The following is an 11,694-nucleotide window of genomic DNA, read 5'->3' as shown; positions in this document are numbered from 1 at the left end:
AAATAAGAAAACTAAAACCCATATTAAAATATAGTGTCTACAGCTACTTCACTGTACATAATGTTGCTCATGAATAATTGTCTTAATAGTTCACTATAAGCCTATTGAGAAGCTTAAATTGAAGCATCATTCCATTGTTAGTCATTCCCTAACAATCCTAATACTTGACAGGTTTCTTGATAAGTTTTATAAGTGATTCCATCTATTGTTCTAATATGTTCAAAGCTACTAGCTCCTCTAACAACATTTAACAACATAAGCAAATAATATAGTTCTCTTGCCAGTGAGTGGACATCATTGATTCTCCCTATACATTTACCTTATATTCTTTTTTTCCATTTAGATTCTTGTTGGTGCCAAACGTATTTAGCAAGAAAATCAACATACAAAAGGTATCTACCATTGCCATTAATTTGATCACAAACCATCCATTTAGTGAAAGTAGTTTTATTAACATCTGGCCTATGTATAACACATAATATGCTTTCAATATCATGAAATAAAATCCTATGTTGCTCAAGAAATGAATGACTAACCTCTGAATGGTTCTCTATGATGTATCAAGAAAGCAAAATCCCTTCAACATGCTTCATATGCTAATAAATATTGGCAATCCAAATAAGTTTTTATTTCATCTATCTCAATAGATCTTTTTTCTATATTATCTAGGATAGATGTATATGTAGTATTTAGGCTTTGTTGGGCGGTGGAGTTATTGTTTTCAACAATGATTTGTGCTTTTTTATCTTTTAGTTATATACTTGAATAGTTATTTTATAGCTCTCAATTGACCCCAAATCTCTACATTGATGTGTGCTTGACATTTTACCATTAAATCAATATTATGAGGTACCACATATTTATTGCCTAATCTAATAATGTTTTTAATTATTACACAATTAGGAATATTTCTCTTTTAATATGTTGTGAATTTGTCTTCATTAATTATAGTTCTTGTTTGAAAGTCTTTTGGAAAAAATTTTGAATAATAACCTTTGACCATGTAGGGAAAATTTGGTCGTGCATGGCCACATGGTCCATGTACCATGAACTTTGATACAACTTGGTAGGGGACAAGATGTGCATGTTTGTCTGGTAATTTTGTTGATATGATCTTATCTATGCTTTCAAGTGATGAGCACTTATAGTCATGGAGGAGCCAAAGAAAGATATGCATATGCAACAACCCTCGCTTTTGGAATTCAATTGTATAAATAACTATATGGTAAAAGTTTAGTGTAATTGATGAATGTCAAAATTTTTTGAAAATTAAGTGATGAAAGGTGGACAGTATTCACTCACCAACTATGGCAACACCAAAGTGTTTGTTCTTCACCAAATCATCCATTAGATGACAAAATTTAATCTTGAAAACTCTAGATGTTATATCAAGACAACTGCAACATCTATAAATTGCCATGGAATCTTGATAGTTTTGTAATAAGTATCTAGGACTGCCAAAAAAACTTAAAGGTACCATTAGACATTTTCATACATTGCTAGCATTATTGTCCCCTTTTACAAAGCATCTTTTAAAACTTAATATAATTTAGCTCTTAATTTTTTTAATTGTTTCTTATAAATAATAATCTCTTTTCTTCAATAATAGCATATGCATCAACTATAAATTGTTGAAATAGCCTACCACTCCTTAATAATGCACTTTTAAAAGTTGATAGTTGTTGAATTATGTATGCATAATATATTTTGACATTTTGACATTTTTTGTTTTGGTTTTCTTCTAACGAGTGCATGAACGTAGCTTATATTAGGCATATAACCATCTTCTCCATATGAGAAAAGAAGAGGATATCGCATGTTCATGAATGAAGGGTGCAGTTCACTAATTTAATTTAAACCTTCAGTGGCATAATCAACTATAATATCTTTATGGCCAACATATTCTCTTAAATCACCTATTATTGGACCAACTATTTTATTTGTATTAGGCACTTTATAATTTAGGTGTGATTGATCTCTAGATGCTATAAATCTAAGTCAAAAAGGTGTAAACTTTATAGTTGTTAACCTATCCTTAGCCATTCTAAATACTTTCACAATTTGATTATTGTCATCAAGCATTTTCATTTGATCTTCAACAACTGATCTGTGAAGATCATTGTTGTCAATTGCTAACCTATTTTAGATTTCATTTTCAGCATCATAAATGTAAAGTTGAGGGACTTTTGGTTTGCTTCCAAGCATGGGTAGCAAAGAACCTATCTTATGATCAATTTGACCATTGATCTTAAATATGTAAGGACCTACCCAATTGTTGATTGACTTATCAATTTAAGTTCCTAATGAAGTGAATTGAAACATGTTGTTATATATTTTTATGTTTTGTCTAAACTTTTGAACTCTAGCATTTGTGTCATCAGTAAGTAAGGTGTCTAGAAAAGGGTCGTTTTTCTAAAATCTGGTATTCGTACTATACTTTCTTGACAACAAAGATTATAAGTAGGATTCCTATTTTCTCTTGATACATCTAACCTTTCTTCATACCACATGTAAGCTATGAAAAAAAAGACATATATAATTAGGGCCTCCGAGCGACTAAATAGTCATTTGATTTCCTATTATATGCATGATAAACAAATATAAACATGTGTTAATGATCACATTTACGAAAGAGACCAGAATGATTTGAAATATTGATTTGACAATGCATTTGAACTTACGTTCGAGCATTGGGATATTTTCCTCCACTTGAAGATTATTTTCAGGGATATAGTTTTCACATTAGCAAGGAACATCTTGTATGAGACCTTCATAAATTGTGCACAGAAATTTGAATTAAATATTTGTTGTGATCTTATTATGCACTTTCAAAATAGTATTTATCATAGGATAATAATATTTGTAATGTGTTAAAGGAAAAGTTTACGAGGCTACTACCATGAAAAGAGTTGCTCGAGCAACCTTGTGAAACTTGATAATGACTAAACTGATGGTTTGAATAGAAACTATCACTTAATAACCTAATGTCCCCTACAAGATAATTAGGCCAACTAGTTATTGGGAAACTTAGAATATTAGTGGGCATTATCTAGAAACCAATGTTTGGGAAACCAACACCAGACAAATGAATAATAGGTTCAACCAATGTTTCAAGTTCACCATTAGGATTAACAGTCGAATGAATTGTCACATGTCCTCCAACAAGAATATGAATAAAATTGAATGCAAAACCCCATGAGTGGAAATGATGAGGTAATTGGAAGTTTTGAGCAAATAAGATATTCATTTGATTGTGATATTGAGTGTTATAATTTTTACTCAATCTAGATAATTTTTTTGCTCTTAATATTTTTAACCTCCTTTGTCTACATTGTTTATGTATATTTAATTTGTGCATGATTAAAATGTAAGGGAAAACTACAGATAGAACAAAGAGGAAGCATAAAATAATAGAAAAATATTGCATCAAACTTATAATAACCTGACCAAGCAATACTGTAAACACTCAATTTAAAAAAACAATCAACAAATAAAGAGTATAAAACAAGAAATAAAAGGTTGTAATTCAAAATTTTATCAAATCAAAACATATTGTTATTTCTAGCAACCTCTTGTGCAATGTAATGAATTATGTCCAATTCAATAAAAAAAAGTTAACATAGAAATATCTGATATCTTTTACTTACATCAATACTGGTTGTGCTATTATGAGATGATCTAAATTTTGGCTAGAGAAAATATCCTTCTCATTTCTAAAGAAAGGAAAGATCATACACAACTCATCCATCTTTTCAATGATCAATCCTTCCCTTAATGAATAAAAGGATTCATTTCTAACCAAAATTGGATCATTAATGACTACCCAGACTATTACTTTTGGTCCAGAAAGAGAAAACAAAATAATATCTAATCACTTTAAAACATTACAGCAAAAAATGATGCTAAACTAAATTTAAAAACCTTATTTACTTACAATATTTCGCACAACTGAGACGGCAAGCAAAATAGAAACCTTGTGGAAAAAAAGAGATATCAAGAAATTAATCGAGACAACAAATCAAAAAATAAAAGCAAAAAAGAACAACCAACACTGCAAATCTAAAAACACCAAATACAATAACCAAAATTATGATTATTACAGAAAAAATGTAAACCAGCAAGTATGATTCTTTAACGAAAAACAAACCAACGAAAAACAAACCACGAGACTACTTCATCAAATAGTATAATCGTTTTATATATAATGACTTTCAAGTTAAATGCTTTGCACATATACAAATTGTATTTTCAACAAATTACCATATTGAAGAAAAAATAAATATACAATCAAGAATATTGTTCAGCATACTCAAAACCAAAAAAAAAATTAAAAAACTGATGCTTTTATTAATAACAACTACCTTTATCAAAGAATATATTTGATGTTCACCCTATTAAGTTGAGCACCAACAATCTAAGTATCCGTATACTCTATTTCGTACCAATAATAAATATGTTAAACAAACCATTTAACATGTTTAAAAAGACAAAGCATAGATGATCTATGAAAATCTTAGAAACATATGAAAACACATAATCGATTCATCAAGTTATGTTGGAAATAAAAAAAAAAGCAATAATCATAAACAATCATTTCAACAAAAAACAACAAAAGAAAATAAAAATAATTAATTTCAGATAGCAAATAAAAAGCAAGAAGATGCTTGAGAAACAATTGTAAACTAAATACTTGAATATGAAAACCTCTAAAAGCCTAAGTGAAGTTAAAAAAGAAATGCAATACAAAAACACATAAATAGTAAGAACCCCAATAAAATAAGTCTGAGAATATAAAAAAAAAGTGAGAAATCGATAATCTAGAAAGGTTGGATAGCAACAAGTCAAGAACAGTGAGAAATATAGCAGGGTCGAATAGGCCAAAGATGGCATTCATTTGAGACCAAACACGTAAACCTGCTGTACAAAATTCATGGGTTAGGGTCAAATCCCCAAAATCATAGAGTAACCCTAAATCCAAAAAACTAAAACCCTTTAACAAAAATCCACAAAGAAATATTAAAAATTTATCATTTCCTCCTCTTTTAGTAGCCAACCCAAGGGCAAACTTGAAAACATCGTTAGACAAAGCAAAGAGGGAAGATGAAAAGATGGAAAATCATCAGCTAGACTTAAACCAACCCGCGAAACAAAACCAAATAGGGAATACATATGGAGAGGACAACACTCGCGAACTCCAAGTCAACCTTCCATGCTATTTATGTAAATGACCTAAACAATAACAAAATAACATCGAAATGACCTACGAAGAAAACAATTAAAGCGACCCATTAGTCAAATGACCCACTAAAGACAGAAGATAGTGAAATGCCTTACTTGATTAATCCACACAACAAATCATGTAACTCTCACTCTAGGTAGACCATTGGCCTGTCATGAGTCCGACGAGATAGATTTACTTTTATTGAAATAACCACGTGCCGCAACTTGAAAGTTCCTTAACTTCTTTTTTATGTAAAATTATAAATTTGTATATATATTTAAAATCTTAATACAATTAATTAATTATGTCGTATCCATGTCCGTCTATATAATTATTAATAACTTATATTTATATGACATATTTAAAATATTTAAAAATATAAAATATCAAATTTAACCACATCTACCAACAACAAAGGAGATGGTTGTACCCGATGAATGCCCGCCACCCCTCTCTTCCTCGTTTTCCAACCTCCATGACCACTAGATCTTCTCTTTCCCTTCACCTATATAAATAAATGAATAATTAATTAAGCAAATTAGAATTGTAAGTAAATGTGAAAAAAACAAAAACAAAAAGAAAACTTTTAAAAGGAGGAGGGGGTTGCTGTTACATTTATTTATTCAATTCAATTATTAGTAGTCACATTTTCTAAGGTGCTTCTACCCTTCCACGCAATCTCAACCTCCCTTTTAGAGATCGGATAATTTTCAGTTCCCAAATTCCGAATTTCCCCTTCGTAAATCCCCACCGTCTCTAATTTCGTACGTTTCAATGTTGAATTTTGAATTATTTTGCTGATGATTTTTGCTTTTCTTGGATTGATGGGTGGATATGTGTTATGGGGTGCTTTTGATTTTTTGTATTGTAATTTGTGTATTGATAATGATTGGTTTGCCTACCCCGATAGAGGAGGAATCCTTTTTTTGGGGTGGAGGGGGGGTTAAGGTGAATTGGTGCGGAAGGATTGTTATTTTTGATAGGATGATATGTGGGGTTTTTGTGACTTCGATTTTGAGTTAGGGTTCCGTATAACTTTTTTTCCCTTTTTTGTTAAGGAACTTGTATATATCTTCCTTATTATTATTATTATTATTATTATTATTATTATTATTGCAAGCAGCAGGTCATATTTTTAAAATAATTAATTAATTAATTTATTGCTGTATAAGCTGTGGTGAGATTGAAAATAGAAGCTGCACAATTAGGTACAAAAATGTGTGTATGATTTAATGAAAATTTGAAAGGTATTCTTAAATATCACCATAGAAACTCTATGGGTATTTTGATTGAAAATTCAGCTTCAAAAAAGTTGTTGTGATTTTAAAGGATGGTGTTTATGGAAGCAATTATGCATGAAGTAAAATATTTTGGTTGCTTGAACTGATGGGTGTTAAATAAAATTGCATTCTTATATGGTTATATCCAAGTAGCTGGGGATTAATTATTAGATCTCATTGTGCATAAACCTTTTTTGAGAAAGTAGTTGTTATTGCTCAAACAACCTTTACGATATTCGCCTTGATGCAAACTACCTAAATAGTTTCTATGCATTTTTTCCCCTATCTATTGATAGTTAATAGAAATCGTAGATTGAGATATATTGAATTTGACAATCTCTTCTGGTTTTGGTGGTCTGACTGCAGGTTTGATCGCTGCGTGGTTCAAGACTAAAATCTTTAGTTACTTATTCATTGGTTCTGCTTCTTCAAGTGTTTTAGGACTTGTATTACATTACATAGATTAGGGCTTTGGAGCTCGAATCAGGCTTTGTTGAGTGATTTTCTTTGTAAAAGTTAACAACTAAGGATTCTATAGTTTTCAGTTGGTAACACATAGAGACACAGAAGGCTGCAGTAGGAAATATATTTAAAGTTGAGCCTCGTGGTAAGTTTGTGTTCATTTAAAAAATGTACTACTTTCTTTATGTTTCAAAAATGTCAATAGTGCTTGGCATGTCTCTTGTTTAATTGACTGGCGTATTTTCCCCTCTCCTACATTGCTGTTGTTTTATAATCTATATGCAAACATCTATGGTTTTTTCTATCTACCATTTACTTTTATGTTTATATGTTCGATTGTGATGAAGTTGAGAGGTACTTTTTAGTTTGAACATGACTGGATTATTCCTAAGGGACTATGTTGAAACGCATGCATTGAAAGTGGTTAGTTCTCTTAGATTTTGACTTGAAAATGAAGGAAAAATTTAGCAAACTTTGTTTGAATTATTGTTAGTAGGTTCCCATTCTTACTAAGCTGAGTAGTGTTTGTGTGCTGTAGAAAACACTTTGGGCTTACTTTTTGCTCATTGTCTTTGTCTAGATGGATAGTAGGTCTGTGACTTTCTCCTTCATGACACTAGTTTCAAAAGTGTGATCTGGATAATGGTTGATGAATAAGTGTTGCTTATGATAATGCTGTTTTTTGGATGGCCAATGACTGGGTCTATCAATGAATTTCTAAATTTAATCCAAGAAAAACAGAAGTTCATTTCTTAAATGATTGTTGACAACACGTTACGGGGGACCTTTTTGAAATGTAGATAGTTTTGCTTTCCCACTTTATTCACTGTCAACATGATTCCACATTATCAGCTTCATTTCTTTCTCTAGTCATGGAAGAGGGTTCATGAAGGAGATGGCTGAACATGAAATGTTCAAATTTGTTTTGGCTGAACGATCAGTTCTTTCTTAATTAGTGGTCTCAATTCTTAACTTACCAACTTTACTGTTGTTTGCTTCCTTTTCCCATTTGTATAGCCATATAGGTATTTGCATATTGTGAAGAGAAAATTTATTTTAATAAAATGACATGAATTAAACTGATATGAACTTTAGGAATGCAATTGCACATGGGCTTCCTGGTACTGTAGTATAAAATGTCATTGTGTAACCACGTTACCGTCATCCTTCCTCATTTCAATTTGCAAATTAACATTTGGTACAATTAGTGGCATTAGGTAAGATAAATTTTCCAGAGAGGCATTGAATTTGACAATGTTAACAATTTGCCTTATATAATTTGTGGTTGATTCTTCCATTATGCTGCTTGTTTATTCTTATGGAATGCACTTAACATTAACTGCCTTATGCTGAGGGCCTAAGTTAAATCTTACCGAAGAGGACTTCTTTTTAATTCTGTATAACTGGTGTTGGTGGTTGATCTCTAGAAGGGCTGTCAATTGCAGGCTTTTGAAATGAAGCATTAGTTTTGCTTTAAGCTTAGTTTGGTCATTGATTAATGTGAATGCCAGATTTCGGAAGAAGTGAGGATGAGAAAAGAGCAGTCAAGGAAGTTAGAGACCTCTTATCCCTTTCCCCTCGTGCACCATGCCTTTCCAGGAAAGAAAGAAACTGTGGTTTGTGGGACAATAAGATGATAGGGTTTTCCTGGCTTTTTGGAAGCTTGAGTGTATTTGGTTGGTTGCTTCTTCTTGATTCTGTGACATGTTACCATTTTTGCTGTCCCAATTTATTAGCAAACAATCACTTAGGTATTGAGACTTTTGGGAATGTTCTTTGCATAGTGCTAGTGGTTTATAATGTTCATTATCTAGTGTATCCTTTGCTTAATGGACTATTTTTCCTCTTACCTGATGAGTTCAATATGCTGAGTAACTTTACACAGCATGTGCCAGATGGCTGGTGTGAAACGGAGAATAATTACTGATTCGGATATCCGGGCTCTCCATAAAGAACTGGATGAAGTCTCATGTCCAATCTGCATGGACCATCCACATAATGCTGTTCTCCTCCTGTGCAGCTCACACGAGAAGGGTTGCAGATCTTACATTTGTGATACAAGTTACAGGCATTCAAATTGCCTAGATCGATTTAAAAAATTAAGGACTTATTCTAGTAAGAGTCCAATGTTACCTCATCCAATACCCCTAAACCCTCAGGATTCTAGTACTTCTGATATGAACTTGGCTTTAAGAACTGATTTTATTGAAGGTAACAGAAGTCGAAATCTGAATGAAACCAATGGCACGCCAGGAGGATCAGAAGGTAATATCCAAGAGCCAAATAGGCATCTTGATTCACAAGGAGAAGGCATTATAGAAATAGGGGACTCTGATTCATCTCAGGGAAGAGCTGAATCTGAAGAGGTGGATGCAGAGAATACATCAGAGTCTAAATCTAGTTTGAAATGCCTCTCTGTCGAGGGGACATACTTGGCTGGGAGGTTGTGGAAGAGGCCAGAATGTATCTAAATTTGAAGAAGAGATCTTGTTCTAGGGAATCTTGCGCCTACAATGGAAATTACCAGGAATTGCGCCGGCATGCCAGGAGAGTTCACCCAACAACGCGACCTTCAGATATTGACCCATCAAGAGAACAAGCCTGGCGCCGCCTTGAGCACCAAAGAGGAATATGGTGACATTGTAAGTGCTATTCGATCTGCCATGCCAGGTGCTGTTGTGGTTGGAGACTATGTTATCGAGAATGGGGATAGGTTGGCAGCCGATAGGGATAATGGCACAGGTGAAGAGAGTGCATCATGGTGGACTACTTTCTTTCTGTTTCAGATGATTGGTTCGATTGACAGTGTTGGTGAACCAAGAGCAAGGTCCAGGGTTTGGTCTAGGCATCGACGCCCTGCAGGAGCTTTATCGGAGCGCCGATTCCTTTGGGGTGAGAATCTGTTGGGTTTGCAAGATGATGATGATGATGACCTGCGCATATTAAGCGATGTAGGTGAAGATCCATCTCCAAACCCAAGAAGACGTAGGCGTCTGATGCGATCAAGGTCAGATGAAGATCAGTCATGAACGGAGTCAGATATTGGTCCTGGTAAATTCCAGTTTCTTGACTTGACTTCATATGGAATTGTATTTCAGATTGCTTTTGGCTGACCCTACTGGTATTCTTGCTATTGATGTCCCAGCAATGTGCATGAACTGTATTAATTTTTGGACAATGATAGAAGTTTGCTGGTTTCAGAAGCCATCAGCTTGTGGGTTTTCCAGATGTGTCTAGTTAAGTGGAGTCCTGTAAACTTTTATGTGTGTCGTTATACATGTACGTGAACAAGAAATGTTTACTGGTTTTGGATGATTATTCTATGTACTGAGACTCAAACCGGTGTTACTGTTTAAATCAGGACAAAGTCTTGCGTTGGCAACCAAATGGCAATAATGCCATTCATTTCCTTTTATTCTTTTTCGTTTTTCCTTTGGGCATCTGTCTTCAGATTTTTATTTTTTCTGGTTCCGGGATGTTTCCGTCAATTTCTCCGTGTACATACCGTGGACCGACATATATAATAAATAGTATGATAAATTTCATATAGACTTCTCATGGTATCATATACATTTTTTTAACATAACATTTTGGGGATTATGTTTTCAAATAAAATTTGGCATTTTGTTACTATTTCACAAGGAGTAATAGTGTTAAACTTTTACTTAAATTTTATTAAAAAAACAATAAAACTTTTATATTCAGAAATTTGATTACTTTATTGCCAAAATCACGAAGGGGGTGATGGAAGCTTTAAAGAATTAAAAGAAAAGAAGAACAATAACTCCTTAAGAAATTGGATGGAAGTGAAGATAGTTGTTGTGAGAGGATTGTCTTTTTGCTTCTGCTGGGCCACTTGGACGTATAGCTCAGCAAATTTGTTTACCTTGTCACCTTCCTTGATCAAGCAATTAGCGTTCGAGGAAATTGTTTTTCGAGTTAAATATCTTCTTTAACACCGAACATGTACCACATTCAAGCAAGACAGCACTTGTCAAGTTAAAAACAAAATAATAAGTAGAAAGTCCAACAAACCAGGGCCTCACTAATTCCACTCCTAGCTCGTCGATATGACAACCAGAACAACAATAACTGTTGCAGGCACTTTCTAGTATTTTTTGCAAATTAAATATTTTGAGATGCCCTTTTAACCTCTTTCTCTGTCACAACACCGACAACCTGTGCACAAATTCCATGACAAGCCAGCTCCAGTTAAAATAAAGAGATGGGATTACTTGAACCTGGAAAACTCAATAATGTATTTTTTAAGATAACCAGCAGTAAATTTAAGAATTTGAAACAAAGAGACAGACCATAGGAAACAAAACTCAATTTAGAAACATGGACATTGTTCAACAGCCTGGAAGTACGATGGTCACACGGTACCAAACTGTAAATTCATGAATGCACACATGCACACAACACTTACAATGACAGAAGAATTCATGCATGCATTTGCCTAATCCTGAAGCTTAAAATCAAAAACAAATTGCAGAAGGTAATAGCTGTCCAAACACTTACCTAACTTAAAAGATTATATCCTCCCAATCCCTACTAAAATCAGATGCGACTGGCAAGAGATGTTAAATCCAGTGGTTTCTAAAGGAATAGCAAAATTTTCAAAATTGAAATTGCAAAAACCCAGAGCGGATCAAGGCCTTAACAAGAGCTTCATGAGAGGAAAGTAAAAGGAAAAAGAACAAGCCTGTTACTTGAAACCTCATCTCGCTC

At 33.2% G+C, this 11,694-nt stretch overlaps 1 protein-coding gene across 1 annotated transcript; it reads left to right on the top strand.

The window, feature by feature from the left end:
* Positions 1-5,757: 5,757 nt before the first annotated feature.
* On the top strand, positions 5,758-10,286 carry LOC110409072 (cellulose synthase, putative (DUF1644)). The gene is given in 5 exon segments (XM_021418304.2): positions 5,758-5,985; positions 6,868-7,108; positions 8,859-9,372; positions 9,375-9,589; positions 9,591-10,286. Coding segments are annotated over 3 exon segments (1,131 nt in total). The 5' UTR covers positions 5,758-5,985; positions 6,868-7,108; the 3' UTR covers positions 9,993-10,286.
* Positions 10,287-11,694: the final 1,408 nt, after the last annotated feature.

The sequence above is a fragment of the Theobroma umbraticum genome, unplaced genomic scaffold (assembly GCF_002168275.2).
Source record: "Theobroma umbraticum cultivar Fairchild unplaced genomic scaffold, ASM216827v3 scaffold_44.0, whole genome shotgun sequence".
Classification (NCBI taxonomy): domain Eukaryota; kingdom Viridiplantae; phylum Streptophyta; class Magnoliopsida; order Malvales; family Malvaceae; genus Theobroma; species Theobroma umbraticum.
The sequence above is the reverse complement of the archived record's forward strand: the minus strand, read 5'-3'. Positions and strand labels throughout refer to the sequence as shown.